Genomic DNA, 24,901 nt, shown 5'->3' on the forward strand with positions numbered 1-24,901 from the left:
TCAGCACGGAGCCCTCCATCTCTTTCTATTTTTGGTGACCATAATTTTAGGTAATTCATGAGACATCACTTCTAATCTATCATGTCACGAATAGGTGTCGATGGTCTCAAAGTCACCTATTATTCGAATAATTCGATTGCAATGTAGGTACGAATGTATTTTGGTGATATGACAATTGAGTAAACAAATGAGGTGAAGGTAAAATTTGTATAGATGTGTTGTTGCAGCGCAAACTGCAATGTAATATTGATATGTTTTTTTCCATATCAATTAGATATTCCCAAGGTTTGAACTAGCAACAACAATCTATCTTTTTACCAAATTCTACTAAGATGGACTTTATAGTTCGACTGTAACGATAATAAACATTTGCGATGAATCGGGATTTATCATCGGGTTTAAAATGATGAAAATTTTTGGGAATTACTTGGAACAACCTTTGCTATGTTTCTTCATTGGAAGGAAAGCTGAAATTTGGGAAAATATAATATTTAAGTAAATAAAATTAAGTTGGGTGTAGTGTTGACAAGAAAGTGTCAAAACAGGTTAACATTAAACGCAACTATGTACCTAAATCAGCAGCTCATAACTCTTTACCAGCCTTATAAGATAACAGCCACAATAATACCTAATGATACTTAGGTATAAAATAAAACAAAAAGTTGAATGAAACAGGTCCTAATTAATGGAAAGTGATTCAAAAGTACGAATGAATGGTCACCCTAACCATTACGTCTCTCACAAGAGTATAAATGTCATCCGTCATCTTGACAACTTCGGTCTTGTCGTAAAGTATTTAGAAAAACTACCAATATTTTTTATGAAATTATTATTCAAACAAATACCAAATATTTCATTAAAATTACATGTTTATAATGATTTATTATAAATTTGTTTTTGAAAATGATATGATATACAGTAGTCTATGAGTTAATTTAACCTTTAAGTATGGACGTCATTTTTTCTTAACACCAGTGCGGACGTGGAGCCTCACAGGCTCCTATATAAATACACTTTTTTTTTGAGAATTTGATATAAGATTACTTTAAAACTGATTGGATATTGAATTTAGAGGATTTAGCAATAAAATAACGTGCTTATGTAATCAAATCGTCACCTTAAATCGTAAACCGCCTAACTCCACTTTTTGGCGAAAATGACTTTTTGGTATCAATAGAAGCGTTTTTTCAAGGCGCATCTACTCGTAATACTCGTAAATCGATAAAAAATCTGAATTCTGAGAAAATTTAGTTTTCGTTTTCCTCCTAACTCTAAGTCGTGATTTTTAAACAATAAAACCTCGTAACTCCTCCTACTCCCATACAACAAGCGATGTAGGCGGGAGTGAACGTACATTTTTGCAATAAAACTATGTGTTTGATTTTGTAGATTCTTTGAGGCCAGTAGATTGCACGGCACCCGTATAGATGCGATGGACTCATTTGCGAAGGCCCTCAGATTTGAAAGTAGCCCGTGCACTGCATGGCGTGTAGAGCACCAGCTACTCTTTGATTCTGGGGAACTAACATCTTGCAATGCTCCTTGAATGACCAGCAACTATCTACGACTAGGCTGAGGTAGCACATGTGCCGTTCTATAGCAATATGAACCTCACTAACCCGCACTGACAGATCTGTTGGCTCCCTGCTCATTAGGAGTTTGTAGGATATCAGGAGGGGCGCTGTTTTAAGGCCTAGGCGGTGGATCATGCCACTATCGTCTTTGATAAATCATCCTCGATGAACGCTCTCTCAGCCATCTTCAATGTGACACACATTGAAGATGGAGATCAGCAGAATGAATTGTGCTAACGCTTTTTGCGAGCTTCATTTGCAGGACAGTATTGTATGCCAAGTTATATTGCAGAGGTGTTCAAGACCGACCCCTGTGGAACTCCACAACTGACCTCCTTCTGCGAACATTAACCCTCTCTTATCGGGTAATTATTGTACCAGTTGGACCTCTGACTATTTGCTGGAGGTAGGATCGACCGATGGTATTCAAGAGAGGCCCTGAAGGTTCCTCAAGGGATAGAGTTGAACGGGTACACCATGTCTAATCCTTGGTCTAATCTAACACCCAGCGCAACTATCCCCGCGGTTCACATCCTGCTCCGACAGTGAACGAACATAGAAGTACTTCTACTAATACGTAATGTATCCACTATTGATTGTACATTTCGTAAGCCAAACTGACAATCCGAAAGGTAATGACCGTTCATCCAGGGGTGTCACCAATTTAAAAAGCTTGTCAGCCTCTTATAGCAGGCAGATGGGTCTGTACATAGAAAAAGAATCTGCAGGACTGCTTTCTTTCTTCAGGAGCTTTAACGTGGCCTCGTTTCAGTCAGTGGACAACTCAATGGCACTCTGGCTGCTGTTCAACAGACAGATAAACTTTCTGTACAAACCAGCTTTGAGTGCCAGCACTCACACGCGGTCTGGTATTCCATCGGGGCTAGGAACAGTCTTTTGCGCTCTGTTCCAACTCTAGATCCGTCACTCCTTGCTCGTCAGATGATAGAATAGAATAGAATACTCTTTATTTTTCACCATTAAAGAAAACGTGATGATGTTCCTAGTCCCTGGGAAACAGCGTGCTTACCAGGGATTCAACGGCAACGGTGGGACCATGGCCTCCTAGTACTGATTTATGTTTTCTACTGCTTATAACGATGACTGCTGATTATATAATCATTTTATTAAGTACATCAATAATACTATAAATTTCAAGTAAAAGGAAAAGGTAAGTAGATTTATCTATATTTGAACAGCGTAAGTCCATCAAAGAGATCAATATTTTTCATAATCAAAGTCCGAAAAACTCGTATTTCCAGGAAAAACACTTATCTCCAATAATAGTATTCACATAGAGATCAGGAAAAGATCGTAAGTCCATTTTATGTATAAAGCGATAAAAATAACTAATTTTTCATAACGCCATTGAATGCGCAATCACTTTTTTAGTCTAGTATCAAAAAAATATTAGGGGGTATCCTAAGTAGAAGTAAAAAATAAACAGTTTTTTTTGTCTCCTGTAAAATTTGCTCGCGTGGAGTTGGGCGGTTTACGATTTAAGGTGACGAAATATTTTTAAAAAAATATAGAAATGAGAAAAATTCAAACTTATGGCACTTTTAAGTCCTAATTTACTGAGGCTACATTTTCTGGTATTAAAAACAGTCAAACTTATTAGTTACTATAACAAAATTAGTCTCATTTTCTTAAAATATAATACATAAGTAACCAAAAACACAAATCACCTGCTTCAGGTAACTATTATATAAAATATTGACCACAGTCTAATAGCGCCAATTTATTGGCAGTCAATGCACAGAGGTCTAGAACACTTGGAGACACACAGGCAACACAAACATAGGTATTCATCCTATGTTTTTTTTGCGGGACAGATTCTACATGCTCTTGTGGACCCTTGACTGGTTTCTTGATCCTGGACACCTTCTGTGCCCATAATTATCATCACCTAAAACTCGATTCATTAGTCAACCTCAGTTCTCTTGGCAATCGTCTATTTATATCACGTCTTGGCACATGAGGCACTACATGCACACGTGCTAGTTTTTTTAGAAATTACCTTTACCTTTAGAAGTACCAGCATTACTTATTTTTCACATTTTGAAAAAAAAAACATAATCGCCCAATGATTTCAAAAGGAAGGATACGCCTGTCAGAACGTTTTGTCAAAAGAAAATGGCACCCGCGCGCTGGCCCTAAATTGATACAAATTATGACAGATTTATGAGGTTTTAGGGCCAACGCGAGGGTGTCATTTTTTAGAGCGGTTGGGCCTGTCCTTACGCTAGTAATATATAAGTCAATGTAATCGCCCATACAAAATATATTGTATGACAACAATGGACGTGTAGCCTGACAGGCTCCAGACAATTTTTTGATGGTCATTACTCACGTGATATTCAGCGGACGACTCAACCTCCTCCCTCATTGGTAATTTAGCAACTAAAACAAAAGCTACTGAGCCGCTCAATCGCGGGGAGCGGGGGGAAATAGGCAAAACTATGAAAACGTAAACATCGGGTAGCCTGTGAGACTCCACGTCCATACTTAAAGGTTAATATTTTTTTTTACATAGCTCTCTTCGTACAAAATCTACTAAAGTTTACACAACTAAATCCTGGCAATTGTTAGAAAGAGAGGAAGGGCTCTGTGGTAACCCTCTCTATCGGCTCGCGGCCTCTTTCACTTCAAATATAAATCTTAAGGTGAATTCGTAAGGTCTATTTTTGTTTGCAGCATTTTGGTGAGTGCGCATTCCTAAGTTCACCATTATCATTAATCTGTGACTTGACATTTTATGTCAAAATGACAAACGTTAGTTAGTCTGTGATTTATGTGAAGACGGAAGACGGTGTGTGTGAAGCTTGTGTGAAGACTGTGAAGCTTATCTGTTATCTATTCTCAGATCTCTGATTCTCTTCCAAAAAGTTCTTGTTCTCTTCATCTTGGATTGTAAACTATATTTATTACCTACAGTAGGGATTCAAATTCAATAACGATACAGTGGATTTTACAATACAATACAATAATCTTTATTTGCACACCATAAAAAAACTTAAGTTGGACTGGAGTTCTGCTATCATCCTGAAATATTTGACACAATGCCATATATCAAGACGTGTTCATATCTTAACTGTGGGAACATCAACATGAAGAATCCGGAGTTGTCATTATTTAGCTTCCCCATTAACGATGAATCCCGTCTAAAGCTTTGGATCCAGAATTCAGGTAAACGACTTGTGGTATATAACTATATATACAGTGATTTTAAAAGGCAGACTACAATTTTATTATTGAAACTAGGAACATTCAATTTCATTGAAAACTATGATTATATTTTTGCCTTAATCTAACCTCTGATAAGCTCTATATAGCAACACAGCCTAGATATGCTTGTTCTTGTGCTAATACTCCCAGATTTGATTCCCAGACAGGTGAGACAGGAATATACAAGTGGGATGTTAGGACAATATCTTGCTTTTTCGTTAAATGGAACCTTTGTGACTATACCTATGTACTCATGTACTGCTAAATGTATTTACTTAGTTAACCTTCTTTTACAACCTACTTCTTTATTATTCTTATGTATTTTTAGTCCAATAAACAATTTAATTTTAAGTTTTTTCTTTTTTTAGGAAATTCACAACTGGATTCATTAACCAATAATGAACTGAGGTATCATTACATTTGTGCCGCTCACTTTCCTAATGCAAGAGATCGTAGACAACTACATAGAGACATACTACTTGGTTCCGCTGTTCCATACCATTTCCAATCCACTGAAACTGAAACAGCATCAACACCTTCCATGAGTCATGTTAAAGATGTGGAAATAAGTAAGAATAAATAATTTGTATATTTTTTCTGCCCCCGGAAGCATAATTGATACTATATGCATCATCTAAACTATTATGAAATAATATTTTGGCAATAAGTCTGCATTTGTATACATTCTATGTGTTTTCAAATGTACTTACCTATCTGGCTCATCACATATTATGTATTGAGCCCCTTAAAATTCTTTTTATTTTCAGATGCTAGAGCAGTCTCTCCTGACGTGTTGAAAGTGATACCACCTAAAAAGTTTTATGAAAACAAAAATAAACAAAATCGCTTACAGGAATCGACTCCTGTATCAAGGTATGTATTCATTTGACATTCTGTAGCTAACACAATCTCATACTATGATACCTATTATGAATGGTATAGAGGTAAGTGACCCTGACTGCCATGCCGAAGGCCCCGGGTTCGATCCCGGCTGGGGCAGATATTTGTTTAAAGACAGTACTCACAAGATTTGTACACTGGTCCTGGGTGTTAATAATTATGTATCTATTCTCCAATTATCTATACTCAATTATTTATTGCATAAGTACCATAATTTATTACCTGCTGTGCTATAACAGGATCTAACTATGCATTTGTGTAGATGTATCAGCTGTCCACTTCCCATATAGGCTCTGTCATGATTGGGGTAAGGTGGCCGTGTGTGAAATGTCATCACATAATATTAATAACTATTTTGAAAAGATGGTACAGGAGTTTCTTGAGAGTAGTTTGTAAAAAATGGATGTTCATCAGGACTAAAAGCACAGGGCGCAAAAGTAACCCAAGGTTACTGTGTGCCATAAGTCAATAAATATCAGCCAGATGGCCTGTGGGCTCTTGCTCCCAGCCTGACAGATCCTTATGTTTATTAAAAGATATTACAAGAAAAAAGGTAAAGGAAAAATATCTTAGAAAGTGCATGTATATCAAAAGATACCCATCCAGAACAGATATTTGTGTAAAAGCAGATATTAATAATTATAATATATACTAGGGGATGTCCATTAATCACGTGAGGTAATTTTTATCAATTTTTGACAAAAAAAATATACACGTGAAGTCTAACGAGAGTCTTTGAACAAAGTGGCTGGCTCTGCTGCCGGCTAACTTGGTCACAAAGTCACAAATACTAGATAGTAGATATCTTTGACGTTATGAATAATCTATTTAATTCTGTATATATTTCGTGTTTCAGTAGTACAGGAGAGCAGTATAAGATGGAGGATGACATAGACATAGAGGAGCATGATCTGTTGGACGACCCCGCCTTGAGGAGCGTGTTTCCAGATCTTGTCATCCTCAAAAGGGAAATCATTGATTTTGATATCAGAGAAGGTACGGTACCAGTTTTGTTGACTTATTATTGGCTTTTCCTTTATTATAATTTATTTATTCCCATCAATATCATCTCTGATGGTTAGCAAAGGGCCAAGTGTTGTGATGGCACCTTTTGCGATCTTAGGCTGTATAAAGCCATAATAAAAGCAAAAATGCTGTCCCTAAAACTGTTAAAATCCTCACAACTTCAGGTCTTTTTTCTGACTTTATTTGATATCACTTTCACATTCACCGTAAAGATATTCATCAATCATTTAATTAAACCCAACCTGTACCTTTCAGAAACCACAACAACGCCAGAAATTCCAATGAGACAGGAATACCAACTGGATTGCACTTTGAAGGAGAACAGTGGGAGTCCTCCTCCCGTGTGTCCCGCGCATGACACAGATGTCAAACCTGACGTGTTATCTACGGACATGGATGACACAATAACTATCAAGGGCAACAGTTTGACAGAATTTGACGAAGTTGAAACTGAAATCAAAAAGGAATCAGAGAATGTTGTAGGAAGTGAATTGCCATTTTGCAGAAACAGAATTAAACTCGCCAACATAAATGTAGATGAGTTTAACGAAGAACGAGAAATTGATGCACCAGGTGACTGTAATAATGTTGTTAACAACAAAACACATAAGGATACAGATTTGGCAGTGTCAATAAACTCTGATGAAAATGGAAGCATGAGGATAACTAAACAGTATTATGAAATGGAAAAATATAAAAATATAAATAAGTCGTTCGAGTGTATAACTTGCAATAAAACCTTCAGTAACCTATACACTTTGAAAAAACACAACTTAATTCACACTGGCGATAAGCCATTCCAGTGTGACATTTGCACGAAAACATATACCCAAAGAGGAAATTTGAAGAGCCACAAGTTAATTCACACTGGTGAAAGACCATTTCAGTGTGAAACTTGCAAGAAAACATTCAGAGATAGGTCGGCTTTAAAACGACACAAGCTAACTCACACTGGTGAAAAGCAATTCCAGTGTGACATTTGCTCTAAAAAATTCTACCGAAGAAGTCATTTGAAGAGCCACAACTTAACTCACACTGGCGAAAAGCCATTCCAGTGTGACATTTGCACGAAATCATTGATGCATAGATGTAGTCTTAAGGTGCACATGTTACTTCACACTGGGGAAAAATCTTTCCAGTGTGACATTTTCACGAAATCATTTTACCATAGGGGTAATCTTAAGAGGCATATGTTACTTCACACTGGCGAAAAGCCATACTTTTGTGACATTTGCAAGAAAACATTTAGGCATCGGGGCCCATTGAAAGAACATAAGTTACTTCACACTGGCGAAAAGCCATTCTAGTGTGACATTTGCACGAAATCATTTACCCAAAGAGGCAATTTTAAGAAGCACATGTTACATCACTCTGCACCCCAGTCATAGTCATGATTCTGATGAGTGAGAAAAAATGTGACATCAGGGAAACATGACGAGGAAATATAGTACATGACACGGCGTGAAACTGCGGGATGTCCGTGAGTGTCTGTGGGGCGCGCGGTTCCACCTTTTTTGGCCTAAGATTTATTTGTCTAATCTCTTATTGCATAGTAACGTTTGGTCAAAGTCTCGTTTCGCCGAAAATCGAATGGCATAAATCTCGTTAAGTAAAAAGTTATTTCGCATAATCTTGTTTAGCCTAATAATGGTATGATCAAATCTTGAATAGCCTAATAATGCTATGGCAATGGTTATTTACAAAGTAATAATTTTCGTTTTACTTTAACTTTGACGGAGAGTGCGAAAACTGGTGGGAAACGCTCCGCTCCGCTTCGCTGCGTTCCGCTTTGCTTTTGACGAACATGTGCACCTAACACGCTCCTCCTCGCTTTGCTCGTCGTTGTATTGTTTCCTTGTATGTAGGAACGCTCCGCTCCGCTTCGCTGCGCTCCGCTTTGCTTTTGACGAAAATGTGCACCTAACACGCCCCTCCTCGCTTTGCTCGTCGTCGCACCTATCTTTAGGTTTCGATCCCATGGGATTTAATGGCGTTTGTAATAATTATTATGGTCATTCACATTCGATATTTTGATAATTCAATATCGTGATTTTCGGGATGTAGAAGAAAATTACCACAACTTCTATATTTAGTACATACTTACTTAATATATTATTTATTAGGATGATATTAGGAGAAAAAAGATTCCGATACCTATACGAGCATAAATTATTGTAAACGAAACTTAGGTGTCTCAAGAATGCGCCAAAAGAGTTTTAGGCGAAACGAGTCTTATGCCACATAAGTCTTGGCAAAGTGATGATTCGGCCTAAAAAGTTTAGACCATACGAGTTATGCGAAACGAGTTTTGGGCAACAAAGATTAGGCGAGATGAGGGGAACCCGGGGCGCGCTGCGGGCGAGGGCTCGGCCTCCGCCTGTCCCCTCACTGCAGGCAGCGCCGGCGACGCACAGGCCGCGTTGTCGACACGCTCTCCTACACCCACATACAAGCGACTCCACCTACACTAACCACCTCAGTTGCAATTCTGACATCGGCGCGGACGGTCGCTTTCTAGCGGCGCCGTCTGTAGCCGTCACGTGTGACTCACTACTGAGTGACCCGGCTGCTCAAGGACAGCGTCCTGTTGTACACCGAGATGCCTGAAATCCCGGCTCAGTTGGAAGCCTCGGAACAGAATAAAATATAATTAAATCGGTAGATTAAAACAACTATTTCGTTCTATATTTTTAATAAATATTATTATGGTACAATACTTACTGCACGGCTAGTATGGCCATAATAAGACAACATGTGAAGTGACTGATTAAATTGAGTCACTTTTTGATATCAGTCTTAAATGTTAGCATAGGGTGTACATGGGACTCATTTTATTTGTGTGATTGATGGTGATTGGGCATTAGTCCCAGTGACACTGTAACTTTTCTGCTCTGTGCAAATAGGTTTTTCAAATGTTATTTTTTTCCGAAAATCTCTCATTTGTGGTTGTTGTTTGTATTGTCTATGGTTTTTTGACAATTAAAATGTCACCAAACGTCAAACTTGAAGAAAATTTTGACTGTTTGGTGCTTTCGAGAGTTTCGAGTGTAATGAACTGTAATGTTTTGGTAATATTACTTTGCTTTGCGCTACCCCATGGATTCATATTGGCTCATTAAACTACTTTATTGAGTTTCTTGGACATCGTCTCATCAAATGATATAAGACCAAGCTTGCTCCTGACCAAGCACGCTCAGATTCCTTGGGAGCTCCTGCTATCGGCAGCCGTCGATGCAACGGATCCCTGAGACGAAGAACAAAAACAGCATGCCACCTGACTGATGACCCACCCACTGTCTACCCGGACCCAGGAGCTAGAAGGCCTTGAGAAAAAAGCCCGGGCAGGATCCTGATGGGCGCAGCAGAATATCATCTTCGATGCATGTCCCACGGTCTGACCGAATAATATTTATATAATCAATGGAAGGAAAAAAACAGTTAAGGTAAGTGCCAGTACCCGTGACATGTTATTATAATTGGGCATATGCACACAAAACAACTTAAAAAACTTTTTTCACATGGCACTACTTGGTCGGCTATGCCTAAACCCTTCCTTCATTGGAAGGAAACCTGTACCCCAGCAATGGGTACGTGATGGGTTATGATGATGATGAAGATGACAATAGGAGTCATAATCTTAGTTCATAAGTATAAATAAAATCTAATGAAACATTTTTGTTTGTTACAGAACATTGAAATTGGCTTATAGGCAAGACGGAAGATGGTCAAAACCGGTCAGAAATTGATGGCCTAGACACGGTTGGAGAGCTCTTGTTGGCAGAAACCACCTGAAGATGGTCAGATGACATCAGCAACCTTGTGGTGATACAATGAACCCGAGCGGCACCGAACTGAAAAAGTTGAAGAACTTGGCATACATACTATGAGACCCATTTTATGACTGATATAAGCCAAGTTCAGACTGATTATTGTGATAGTTGATAACTAAGAATACAATTTTATGGTGTGTGAAATAGTATACTTTTTATAATTTATTAATTAAAAGTTTAATAAATGTTTTACTTACCTAAAAAAAATATTATATTTTTATAACCGTTTAATTTAGTTGTACATGCTAGCATACCCACTTATTTTTTTATAGTTAGTGTGTAGTTGATAAATAATAAAGCCTGACTAGGGTTTGTCACTGTGGTGAAAGGATTAGTCGCTGACTACCCAGTGTGTGGATTAGAATCAGTCGTTGACTACCCGGTGTGCCGGATGTATTCAATGTACAGTTTATATGATTTACACTTCATGAACTCCACATTTAGCATTCAAACTATTCAATTAGCCACTTCATCTCAGTTAGTGTGTTGTTCAGGGTTTGTCGCTGTGGTGAAGGATTAGAATGAGTCGCTGACTGCCCGGTGTGCCGGATGTATTCAATGTAGAGTTTATATGATTTAAATTTCGTGAACTCTATATTTAGCATTCAAACTATTCAATTAGCCACTTCATTACCTACATACTTTGACGTGAATAGGCAAACTTAAAGTATAAGTATGGGAGACAACTGAAAATCTGTGGTTTGTTCCTAAGGGCAAACATATGCGCTGAGTTGCTTCCCTTTTGGTCTGCTTCAACACACACATTTCGCCTCTTAATTTAACTGTACAAATGTTTAAGTGGAACAAATTAATGTCTATCTATCTAACTTATTAGCACTTGTGAGCGACAGGATTTGAATCCACATCTCTTCCGTGAGGGGCGGGCGCTTACCCGCCTGAGCTAACACCGCTACATATAAGTAAGTAAAAGATATATAATTTTAGTCAAATAAAAAAGAGGATGTGTGTTTTGACAAATGTTGTTTTTAAAGCATTTTCAACGGGTTATTAGAGCCCCGGATCATCCTCCCTATAAGTATTATAGTAATTTTCCTTTCCTGCATCTCTTCTTGTAGAGCAAGGATGAAATTAACAAAAACTAAACAAATAATAATTTGTGTCACATGTTATCACCACCTTCGAATTTGAGTGATAAAATGCTACCTAAACAAATGTCAAACTGAGACATGTGTGGATAAATTGGTACACCCATGTTAGGAAATAAGACAAATCTTCCAATCTCGCTGTCAAAATTGTAACTCACATCTTGTAGTGATTATTTCGTGTTGGCCATGTTAGCGTTTGTGAGGACAACTGGTATCACACAATTTGTTGCAACTAGCTGTCATTTATATCTTGTCACCGCCATACTGTGCTACGCGTGCAGCACGGCTAGTATGGCCATAATAAGACAACATGTGAAGTGACTGATTAAATTGAGTCACTTTTTGATATCAGTCTTAAATGTTAGCATAGGGTGTACATGGGACTCATTTTATTTGTGTGATTGGATATAACCCACAGTGACACTGAAACTTTTCTGCTCTGTGGAAATATGTATTTCATTCGTTCTTTTTTTTTGAAAATCCCTCATTTGTGGCTCTTGTTTGTATTGTCTATGGTTTTTTGACAATTTAAATGTCACCAAACGTCAAATTTGAAGAAAATTTTCGCTGTTTGGTGCGTTCGAGTGAAATATTTTGATAATATTACCATTGCATTTTTGCATTGCGCTACCCCATGGACTCATTAACTACTTTCTTGAGTTTCTTGGACGTCGTCACATGAAATAATATACGACCGAGCTTGCTCCCGACCAAGCACGATCAGATTCCTTGGGAGTTCTTCGGCAGACGATTTCTATGCACCGGCTCCATGAGACGAAGAACAAAACAGCATGCCACCTGACTGATGACCCACCCACCGTTCACCCGGCCCCAGGAGCTAGAAGGCCTTGAGACAAAAGCTCGGGCAGGATTCTGATGGGCGCAACAGAATATCATCTACGATGCTTGTCCCACGGCCTGACTGAATAATATTTGTATAATCAATGGAAGGAAAAAACAGTAGGTAAGTGCCAGTACCAGTCACATGTTATTATAATTGGGCACATGCACACAAAACAACTCAAAAAACTTTTTTCACTTGGCAGTACTTGGTCAACTAGGCCATTCATTGGAAGGAAACCCGTACCCCAGCAGTGAGGACGTGATGGGCTATGATGATGAAGATGACAATAGGAGTCATAATCTTAGTTCATAAGTATAACTAAAATCTAATGAAACATTTTTGTTTGTTACAGAACATTGAAATTGGCTCGTAGGCAAGACGGAAGATGGTCAAAACCGGTCAGAAAATGATGGCCTAGACACGGTTGGAGAGCTCTTGTTGGCAGAAACCACCTGAAGATGGTCAGATGACATCAGCAACCTTGTGGTGATACAATGAACCGGAGCGGCACCGAACTGAAAAAGTTGAAAAACTTGGCATACATACTATGAGACCTATTTGATGACTGATATAAGCCAAGTTCAGAGTGATTATTGTGACAGTTGATAACTAAGAATACCTAATATGCTTTTATGGTGTGTGAAATAGTATACTTTTTATAATTTATTAATTAAAAGTTTAATAAATGTTTTACTTACCTAAAGAAAATATTATATTTTTATAACCATTTAATTTAGTTGTACATGCTAGCATATCCACTTATTTTATTATAGTTAGTGTGTTGTTGATGAATAATAAAGCCTGACTAGGGTTTGTCGCTGTGGAGAAAGGATTAGCATCAGTCGCTGACTGCCCGGTGTGCCGGACTTATTAAATGTACAGTTTATATTATGATTTACATTTCTTGAACTCTACATTTAACATTCAAACTATTCAATTAGCCACTTCATTTTAGTTAGTGTGTTGTTGATAAATAATAAAGCCTAACTAGGGTTTGTCGCTGTGGTGAAAGGACAACCAGTGATCATAGCATCAGTCGCTGACTGCCCGGTGTGCCGGACCTATTCAATGTATATGATTTACATTTCGTGAACTCCACATTTAGCATTCAAACTATTCAATTAGCCACTTCATTACCTACATACTTTGGCGTGAATAGGCAAACTTAAAGTATATGGGAGACAACTGAAAATCAGTGGTTTGTTCCTAAGGGCAAACATATGCACTGAGTTGCTTCCAAACAAACTAATGTCTATCTATCTAACTTCTTAGCACTTGTGAGCGACAGGTTTTGAATCCACATTTCTTCCGTGAGGGGCGGGCGCTTACCCGTCTGAGCTAACACCGCTACATATTAGTAATATACTTAATGTATAATTTTAGTCAAATAAAAAAGAGGATGTGTGTTTTGACAAATGTTGTTTTTAAAGCATTTTCAACGGGTTATTAGAGTCCCGGATCATCCTCCCTATAAGTATTATAGTAATTTTCCTTTCCTGCATCTCTTCTTGTAGAGCAAGGATGAAATTAACAAAAACTAAACAAATAATTATTTGTGTCACATGTTATCACCACCTTCGAACTTGAGTGATATAATGCTACCTAAACAAATGTCAAACTGAGACATGTGTGGATAAATTGGTACACCCATGTTAGGAAATAAGACAAATCTTCCAATCTCGCTGTCAAAATTGTAACTCACATCTTGTAGTGATTATTTCGTGTTGGCCATGTTAGCGTTTGTGAGGACAACTGGTATCACACAATTTGTTGCAAGTAGCTGTCATTTATATCTTGTCACCGCCATACTGTGCTACGCGTGCTGATGTTTGTTGTTTTTATGTTTGTGGTACCTGTTGCTGAGCTCTTACCGCAGTGGTACAGAGGGCCTTCGCAAGAGTGCGCCGCGCCGTCCTGTCCTCAGCAACTGTCCTGGCTTCTGCTCGCCGTCAACTGTACGCCGCCATGTGTGCACCGATCAAAGAGAAACATAACATGTGCACATGTGCTATGTCCGAGTTTTAACACATTTTTTACATTGCAGCGAAACAGTCAGTCAATTCAGTACAAAAGAATCTTAGTGCAACATTTGCGTTTAAACCATAGACTTAGTATATACTAGCGTATAGACGAACAAAGCGAGCGAGGGAGAAGAAAATCCCTTACGGAAATTTGGCAAGATAGAAAAGGATAGCGAATCCAATGAAACTGTGACTAGTTTTGAATGACAGGGCGTCACAATTCGGCACGCGGATAATCAACACCTTAGTATTTTGGATTTTTTGCGTACATCGTGGTTTATTTTCAGTAAATCTAATTGTATTCAACAATGGTAACATCTTCTGCGAGTGATTGTGGCGTTAATCATAGAAATTATCCTGAAAATTGCACATTTCACAGGTAAATACCAAAGTTATCATTGCCACGACGCGTTTATTTTTGGTTAAAATTTGTCTTTTATCCTGTATTAAATATAAAATAATGCCAATGCTGTTGTTTACTTTTATATTTTGTGTATGTGGAAGTCCATTTGTTAATAATTTTCATGATTTTAGTGGATATATTTTTCATCAATTTATTTTACATGTACGCTAGGGATTGACTCAAATTAATCGATATCATTATCGATATTTTATCTTGAATGTTACCTATGAAAATAAATGCTAGCTTGCGTTTACCGTCTCGTATCTGAACCATTTTGTCAGGGCAAGGTACATCTTTTAACAAATACTTACATAAACTAATTATTTTCTATAATTTGTCCAACTATAGATACTATAATAAGACGAAAGTGGTTGAAATTAGTTGGACGCGTTAGTTGGAATCCAAAGAAGAACTCTAACATTGGCAGCAATTCGACTTAAGAATGAATGTAAACATAATAATTTAGGAAACGAAACTGTAACGAACCAGTTCAATAAATAAATATGTGGGAACATCTCAGACACGGCCATCCGAGGCAGAGCCTGTAATATGGGTCAGACAGATGATATATCTAAGATTTTTCTGTTTAAAAGTCAATAAAATAAGGAGCGACGAAAAAAGTGTTTTTATTTTTATTTATGCATTTATTACACTACGTCAAAATTATAATCTGGACAACAACAGTCTATAGAACAACTCTCTCCAAGGGTCGAACATCGAACTTCATTAACTTATCGATGGTCCTCCAAAGTAAAGAAAGGTACATCACTAGCTAATGCACACACTGAAAAATCAAAATTGGCCACGTTTTATCGAGCTGTCAGTTCGTCTTAGTACGCTAGTATATACTAAGTCTATGGTTTAAACTGTCGTCACGCGTCGAGTGGTCGCCGCGTGTTCACACTCACCGAGCGAGCGAGACTCGGCCTAGTGACAGAATAGAACAGCGTCCGAGTGGCTGTAACGTAGTGTTTGTTTCTCTGTGGTCTCGGTCAGTTGGTCGACCGAGCACTCGCTTGTGTGTTTACATTGACCGAGTGCTCGGCCGACCCTAAATCTTAAAAAGTCTAAATATGTTACTTTTTCAATAAGATCCAATGGTCAACCCCAAACAGGCACTTTCACTGTCACAGCTCACTCTTGTGTAGACCCAATTTGTTGTTCTTGCCCTTCTTTGGAACAAGTGCATGAAATCAAGTACCTGGGAGTAATCTTGGATAAGCATCTAAATTGGATATCACACATCAAGTCACTGTCTGGTCGTGTCCGCAAACTGATCTTTATATTCAAGCAATTACGACATATAGCTGATGAAGCACTCCTTAAGATGGTTTATTTTTGCCTTTGCGCAGTCCATACTAACTTACTGCATCTATGCCTGGGGAGGTGCCTCTAAAACACACATGATCCATGCAGAGCGATCTCAAAGAGCGCTACTAAAGGTCTCATATTTCAAACCCTTCAGATATCCAACATCAAAACTTTATACAGACACAAAAGTGCTTACGGTTCGTGGACTGTACATTCGCTCGGTTATAAATATTAAAACAACATACCCAAATAGCTTACGATCCGGTTTTCTTTTGTAGCACCCGCAGAAATGACAAAGTCTGTCGAATCACCCATAAAAGGACCTCTTTTGCTCAAAATTTCCACACCTTTCTTGGACCATTTTTGTACAATAAAATAAATAAAATAAAAAATTTATACCAAAACACTTTCCACTCATGCAAAAGAATTACAGTAAATTATATAGAATCACTCAATTATGACGAAATTGAAGGTCTGCTAAATGTAGAAAATTAAAAATGATTAGGAAATAATACATATACTTAAGTATTTATTTACCCTTATATATATATACTCATTTATATCATACCATATTTATATGCACTAAGTATTGTATTATTATATTTAAATATGTAGCTACAAAACTAAAATATAAAATATGTCTAACAAGTAGGAAACTCAAGCGATGAACGAAAGACACTGGCTCCGTCTCCTAGTGTAGGTTGCCAGGGCCATTTCATGCAGTCGAAGCCTTGTGTAATGTAAATTGTGAGTTAACTCGGTATTATTTAAGATTTACTACTTCTACTTTATTTAGATCATAAACATGTTGTAATAGGCTAAGTTTTTGTCAATAAATATATTCTATTCTATTCTATTCTACTCTACTCGGTAGGTGTAGTCAGGGTATAACGAGTAAAAACTCACACTCCGAGCTCGTGGACGAGACACCAAGTGCACCATTAAGGCGACGACACACTAGCGGACGCGGCTGTCAGCCGCGACTTCAAGGTATCTAACGTAACAGCACCAGTAATGGACACCTTAAGGATTTTTTACAAATGATTTGGCTGTTACTCGCACAGTTTTTGAGTTAGAATATTGAAAGTTGGTATGAATCGTAGGAATATCTTGCCGTTTAAGATGAATGTACACTAGCTCGATTTAAACTATTGGTATTTCAGGAAATTGTATATTTGTAAAATATGTCCTGAAACCACAGTAATGGACACCCAACCTCCGGTTATGGACACCCAATGTTGGACAGTGATTTTTTATTGGATAAAAGTATAAAATATTGTTTTATGCTTATATTATTATAATTGTAACGATGATTAGTAATCATAACCGTTTACACAAACAGGCTTGGTCGCCAGTTACACTATGGGAACCATCAAAGACGGAAAATTTAACTTTCTGAAAAAAAAAAGTTTTACAGAAACACAAAAATTTCCAATTCAACATTATAAATTCTGTCCTCCTGCATTTTATTCTGTTCCTGGGTATCATTATGTTCCCCCAGTGGGACAGAGAGCAGACACAACAGTTTTTTTATCCCAGACTGTTGACAGCAGCCAGCTTTGCAGCGGACCACGTGATTCAAACTTTCCACATCTCCATACGATCGAGCGCCGAAAGGTCTATTTAGATCGGCCTTGCTTACGCTTGCCTTGCGGATCCCATTCGAGAGCCTGTCTCAAGATTGGGTTTTAGTCTCTACGCAGGGTATGGCTATTCCAACTTCATTTGCGGCGTTTTATGTGTGAACCAACAGGATCTTCATGGCAGCTTTTCCTCAGATCTATGTTGGAGATGATCTCGGGCCAGAAAATCTTTAGGTTCCGCCAGGGACAGCGGTTTATGAATACCTGCAGCATCTGTGTGTGTATGCGTCTTTGTGGTCTACCAGGTGTTGCAAGAGTATAACAGTACCGACTTTAGTAACGTTGGTGATAAATATCTATCACTGTAATGGAGAGGTGTTTTGACTGCCACATGCATCGCAGACATGTAAATGCACCATTGACCGTATCAGTACGGGCACCCACATCTAGGTCAATGCTCTCTCCTGCAACAACACTCTCGTCACAACCTCTTCCGTTCCCACAATCCTCTCGTCATGTCATATCATCTGGGTTATCCAGGTCTTGCATTTACACCAGCTAGAAAATGCTTTTAATTTAAGCTTTTCTTTTCAGAACCATTTCTCTCACTTCCCTTTTTTCTACTAAGATTTTGCTCTTAATTCCTTCTCCTCCTAAAGCCACTTCTTTTCAAATTCTCATGGTATTCTTACCAAGCTTCACTGGTCTATTTGTCACATGATCACTGTCTATTTCTCTATTTCTATTCTCTGTGGGTCTGTAAGTACCTGCACCTGGCTCTCTCAAATGAAACCTTTGTGCTTGTGCCTCTAGGTCTAAACTGCATTCCTAAGCTTGGACCATTTCCCACTATGCTGGTTCACTGCGGGTTGGTGGGTTCACATATTTAGATGTGCTTAACTACTACTTATCATATTAGTAATTTTATTTCATTGTGGAACATGTTTGTGTCTCCATAACGCGTGGCTGCAGTGGCCATCTTTTACATCCATAATAGCATCTCCCATTTGCTTGGGCGTATATACGTTTTTCATGGAAAATGTGAAACATCCAGTGATGGACACCCAATTATGGACACCTGTACAAGACTGGTATCCTTCATTTTATTCATGTTTTACAAAAACTACCAATATAATTATGAAATTCTAAAGACAATTAAATAAGAAAACACAACATTACCTTAAAATATTATTTTCGACACGTGTCCATAACTGGATATACTGAAAATTTGCAAACCAGTAATGAACACCCCCCTCTGAAATCATTTCCATAAACGTAAGCTGCCCTATTCCTTTGAAAATATGTCAGAAATTCAGTATAGTTTCCATAAAATCAAGAAAGTCAATTTAAAATAAAATAAAACGAAATTACCAACAATATTCTACACTTACCTCTTTAACAATTTTCTTAACAAATCTCCATTTCATTTGTGAACCCCCGTCAAATGAACTTTTTTTCTTCACAATTTTTAATCTAAATGGATGACATAAATAACTTGTTTATATAACAAGGAGGGATGTCTAGGCTTTGAAACTAAGGTGTTGCAATTTTCGTAAAACTATGCATAGGTACTCTTATTTTAGACAAAATAAGTTTGTAAGTGTCCATTACTGGGTCCGTGTCCATTACTGGTGCCGTTACGTTAGGTAAGAAATGTACACTACGCTGTTCAAATTATCGGACGTAAGTCGCGGAGGTAACCTTGGAATGACCTTCAGCTTTCAGACGTCCGCGAGCGATCTGGCACGAACTGTCCCAAAAGACCGTGCACACTATCAGCCGCGTCCGTAAGCCGCGTCCACTAGAGTGTCGGCTCCTTTACGTCTAATTCTGTCCTATTCTGAACCTTAGTCTGTGAAATAAAAAACTAACCTCCCTGCACTTGACAAGTGACAGTTGACAGATACTGCAAGAAAATAGAAAAAAAAACTTACTACCTTACCGGGGATTCCGTTTCGAGCGTAACTAGGGTACCCACGTGGTCCTAATTATCAGCGCGATTTCGAGCCTTTTCTGTGCCAATTTACAGTGTTAATACTTGTTTGTTGTAGTAAGTGTGGTGGTGGTTAGTGGTAAGTGTTGTGTTCGTCCGTAAACTCGTATTTTAGCTCCATTTCAATATAATGGAGCACCACTCGGATCGGCCCCCAGATCCTGATCCCCCAGATGATCAACAGATGTCTTCCTCACCTGATATACTCACGGACTCTTCCCAGGAGACGCGAAAGCGCCCTAGGGATGATGAACAAAGTTCAACACCAAAAGGTAAGCGTGTTATTGTCGACCCCGACTTAGCATCCGCAAGCATACAAACCATATTCACGCACCCTAGTCTCGACGCCACCAAGGTGTACGACGACTCTGACCCCGGCCCATTCATCGTACATGTCACCCAGGAAAGCTCGTCGGGAAGTACAGCTCCAGCTGCTTCATCCCCGCTTAGGGCTATCAAGTTCGGTCAATTTTTGTACAAAAATAAAATTTCCGACATCACAAGGGATGGTGTCAAAATGACAGGCCGCAACAGGGTCACTGTAGAATTTAGGTCTGCGAAGGCAGCCAATGAATTTATCAAGCATCCTGCCCTGACTACAAACAAATTTAAGGCTGTAATTCCAACCTACCACATCACCCGGATGGGTGTTGCTAGGCGAGTACCACTTGATCTCTCCATGGATGAGTTTGTAGGTTCCTTGGACCTCCCGGCTGGCTGTGGTATTGTCCTAAAAGCCCGGAGAATTAGCCGAAAAGTAGTTAACAACGGAAATACTTCCTACGTCCCCACTCAGACCATTGTCATCACCTTTAGAGGTCAACTTCTCCCAGAGAAAATTTTCTCCTACCGTGCAGCGGTAGAAATTGAAAGGTATACTTACCCGACAATTCAGTGCCATGCTTGCTGCAGGTTTGGCCATATGAAGGCTAGTTGCCGGTCCAAGCCTCGCTGCTACAAGTGTGCCCAGCCACACTTGGGTGAGACTTGCGATGCCGATCCTCCCACTTGCATCTACTGTTCCGGAAGTCATGCCTCCACTAGTAAAAATTGTCCTGAGCAAGCCAGACAGAAATCCATTAAAGTCATTATGTCGCAGGACAGCATCTCTTTCGCTGAAGCCGATGCTCGACTTCCTAAAAGCAGAAAATCATTTGCTGAAGTTACTGCTTCACAACCTATTGGCCCACCTGCAAACAAATCATACAAAAAGACTGTATACACACAGCGTAGGCCTAGGTCTCCCCTCAGTCCTGGTTACGACAGACTTGCCCATCAGGCACTTATCTCTTCCCCATCTTCCTCACTTCCTAATGGAAGTGCCCTCAACTCTATCACTTCTATCACCCCTAATGACAACTTATTAGACAATCTTCTTTCCTTAGTTGTTAGTCTGCTGGCTAAATTCAGCGACACAATACCGCCCCACGTTGCCCTAAAACTCAAGGAACTTACATCCTTCACCCAGAATGGCTCTGAACCCGATCCGGGTCCTCCAGTGGAATGCTCAGAGCCTTAAAAGTAAATCACATGAATTACTCACTCTCATTGACAATATCAAGCCCGTTGTCGTTGCCATCTCGGAGTCATGGCTAGCGCCAGGTTCTCGTTTCCGAGTTCCGGGCTACTCGTGTCTGCGGGATGACAGGGATGACGGGTTTGCTGGGTGCGCTTTACTTGTGAAGCGTTCCCTTATCTTCTCCTCTATCCCTACCCCCCCTCACGGACAGGAATTTAATGTTGTGGCTCTTAGGGCTTTAGACATTACTTTCGTGTCCGTGTATTTCCCTAATCCTCATCCCTCTCTGCTTCCATCTTTTTATAACATCATTTCTTCCCTCCCCCAACCTCTCCTGATCATGGGGGACTTTAACGCCCATCATACCTCATGGGGTTCTTATCACACCGACGCTTTTGCAATCGCCCTCTTAGACATGCTTGATACCTTAGATGTTTGTATTTTAAATGACGGCTCTCCTACCCGTCGAGTCCTTCCACGTCAGAACCCAAAAAGTGCTGTTGATCTCACTTTTTCTTCTCCTCTTCTTTCAACATCAATATTCTGGAGGGTCCTCCCAAATACTTTTGGGAGTGATCATTTTCCAATTTCTATTACTATACCTAACAGAACTAGCGTTCCTGCTGATTCATGTGCCTTCCCAAGATACATGATAGGTAGGAATGACTGGTCCACATTCATCACCTCTGTTGAAGATAAACTTGATCTGATCCAACCCTGTTCCAGTGACAACTTTCTTGGTAACTATGAACTATTCGAAAAAGCTCTCACATCCTCTGCTAAAAATAAAAAATCTCGTAAGGGCCTAAGAGTCTCACCACCTTGGTGGGATTCTGACTGCACTTCGGCTATTGAAGATCGAAAAAACGCAGAGGATGTTTATCTAGCTAATATGAGCATGGAAAATTTCATAAGTTACAAAAGAATAGCCGCACGAACCAAACGGCTTCTTAAAAAGAAAAAGAAACAGGGTTGGATCAGATTTTGTGAAAATCTTTCTCCTAGGTCTCCCTCCTCTCTGGTGTGGAGATACATTCGGCGATATCGCGGTTCCCTTAATGTCGAAGATATCTTATGCAACGATCCCTCTCTATGGCTAGAAGGGTTCAGCGATAAACTGGCTCCACCTTATGTCCCACACTCTAGTGCTCTCCGCCCCCCACCAGCTCCCTTACCATCTTCAGACAGGTTGGATTCTCCATTCTCTATGGATGAACTTCAATCTGCTTTATCTGGCTTAACCGATTCTTCTCCAGGTATTGATGGCATTCCATACTCTTTCCTTTCAAAATCAAGCCTCAAGGTCAAGTGCTTCTACTTGGAGCTGATAAACTACTTTCTTGAGTATGGAGTTACTCCATGCTCTTGGAGTAAGCAAATAGTCGTTCCCATATTGAAGGCCGGAAAAGACCCCCGTGACCCTAACTCCCGACGTCCAATCGCCCTCTCCTCTGCTTTGTCGAAAATCTTGGAACACATGATTAAATGCAGGCTGGAATGGTTAGTTGAAAACAGGGGAATCCTCGCTAAAACCCAGTTTGGTTTTAGGAAAGGTATGAGCACCCTAGACAGCCTTGCAATTCTTACTACAGATATTCACATCGCATTTAAGAGGAAAGAATACCTTGTGGGTGTCTTTCTTGACATAGCGTCTGCCTACGATAACGTCCTTCTTCCTGTGCTCAGGCAGAAAATGCGCCAGCTGAGCATTCCAGTGAAGCTTACCCGTTTGGTTTGCAGCCTATTCATGGAGAGATCTATCTACATAAAATCCCCTTCGACCTTGGACTCCCCAAAATTTGTATGGAAAGGCCTTCCCCAGGGATCGGTCTTAAGCCCCCTTCTTTACAGTCTTTATACTTATGATCTTGATAAATCCGTTGACTGCTTTTGCGACATTCTACAGTACGCCGACGACCTGGCTCTCTATTATGCATCTCCTTCGTTAGAAGAGACAAATGTACAGCTGAACCTGGCGCTTAGGTACCTCACGGATTGGCTGGATGGTCATGGGTTATCTCTCTCCCCCCCAAAATGCACAGCAGTTGTATTCACCAGAAAACGCCACATCCCTGATGTCGATCTCGTTATTGGAGAAGATACAATTGCTGTAGCCAACAAAGTGAAATTTTTAGGCGTTATTTTAGATTCACGATTATCGGGAACCCATCACATGAATTATGTGGCTCAAAAGTGCGAGAGGGGCGTCAACGTCCTTAGATCTCTGTCGGGCGTATGGTGGGGGTCTCATCCCTACTCACAGAAACTCTTGTACAATGCTATTGTTCGAAGTCATTTCGATTATGCTTCCTTTGTACTGGACCCCTGTAACAAGGCTGCATTGGAAAAACTCGACAAAATACAGTACAAGTGTCTTCGTATTATATCGGGTGCGATGAGATCTTCTCCCACCAATGCCCTGCAGGTGGAGTGCGTTGATCCCCCTCTTTCACTCCGGAGGCAGTATTTGTGTGATCGTTTCTTCTTCAAAATTTGGCAATCCGACTCTCACCCCTTATTGGCCAAGCTTGATACCCTTAGGCGGTTATGTAACTCCCAAGAAAACCATGGTCTTTCTTTCCTCCTTAAAACATTCATTTTTTGCACTAACCTCCCTCATCCCACTGTGAAATTTAAAACTAACCCCCTTTTCGAAGTCCCCTATGACACCCTAGTTTTTCAACCCAACATAGCCCTGGATTTGGGCATCAGAAAGGACTCCCCTGGGGCTGATAGAGCCCTAAATGAGAAACTCAATACTGAGTGGCCGGACTGGCTCCCCATCTACACCGATGCCTCTAAATTATCTGAAGATGGCAACGTGGGTTTAGCTGTATGGCTGCCCAGATACAGGGTTGTGTTGAGTTTCAAGTGTCCTCCTGAAACCTCGGTCTTCACGGGCGAGGCAACAGCTATCTTAGAAGCTCTTCTCTACACTGAGTCCCACAAATTAAATAAAACTATCATTTTATCAGATTCGGCCAGCTGTTTACAAGCTATCATCGCTTATCCATTTAAATCTAAATCAAAATTTCCAATAATTCTCAAAATTAGAGAAACTCTTCATCGCTGTGTGACTCAGGGTATTGAGGTAGCTATTGCCTGGATTCCCGGACACAGTGGCATCATTGGTAATGAGTGTGCAGATTCCTTCGCTAAGGAAGCCGTTAGCTTGGGCCTGGATACTCATTACCAAAACTTCGCTCATGACCTTGCCTCGCTCGCAGGTCCGAGGCTAGATAGATCCTGGAAAGTGTCCTGGGACACTTCCAGGAATCTCAAAGGTAAGTTCTACTCCAACATTCAACCCCATATCCCCAAAAGGCCATGGTTTTCTAGAGCAAGATTCCTTGATAAACCTGCTACCTCCACTATTTGCAGGCTCCGTCTGGGTCATGCGTGCACCCCTGTGCACCTGGCTAGGATTCGGGTGCGTGATAGTTCTGTATGTGACTGCGGTACCAGCGAAGGATCTGTTGATCATCTTTTCTTTGAGTGTCCCAATCTTCAAACCTCCCTCCACGATTTCCTCCCCCCATCCATTCCTAAACCTGTGAATATTA

At 39.7% G+C, this 24,901-nt stretch overlaps 2 protein-coding genes and 2 long non-coding RNA genes across 4 annotated transcripts in view; 2 read left to right on the top strand and 2 right to left on the bottom strand.

The window, feature by feature from the left end:
* Positions 1–24,901, bottom strand: part of LOC105392845 (zinc finger protein 184-like) — a 342,691-nt gene that overhangs the window by 297,894 nt on the left and 19,896 nt on the right. The gene's annotated exons all lie outside the window — the stretch shown is intronic.
* LOC125489162 overlaps positions 1–24,901 on the bottom strand; it is a 232,846-nt gene that overhangs the window by 196,490 nt on the left and 11,455 nt on the right. The window lies entirely within an intron of this gene.
* LOC105386315 (zinc finger protein-like) lies at positions 4,376–8,348 on the top strand. Its single transcript, XM_048623981.1, has 5 exons — positions 4,376–4,763; positions 5,171–5,371; positions 5,570–5,675; positions 6,559–6,698; positions 6,984–8,348. Exons 1-5 carry the CDS (start codon positions 4,637–4,639, stop codon positions 8,033–8,035), a joined length of 1,626 nt encoding a protein of 541 aa, XP_048479938.1. The 5' UTR covers positions 4,376–4,636; the 3' UTR covers positions 8,036–8,348.
* Positions 11,560–12,992, top strand: LOC125489157. The gene is made up of 2 exons (XR_007266770.1): positions 11,560–12,628; positions 12,861–12,992. It is a non-coding gene; the product is annotated as an uncharacterized LOC125489157 (long non-coding RNA).

The sequence above is a fragment of the Plutella xylostella genome, chromosome 11 (assembly GCF_932276165.1).
Source record: "Plutella xylostella chromosome 11, ilPluXylo3.1, whole genome shotgun sequence".
NCBI classification, from domain to species: Eukaryota; Metazoa; Arthropoda; class Insecta; order Lepidoptera; family Plutellidae; genus Plutella; species Plutella xylostella.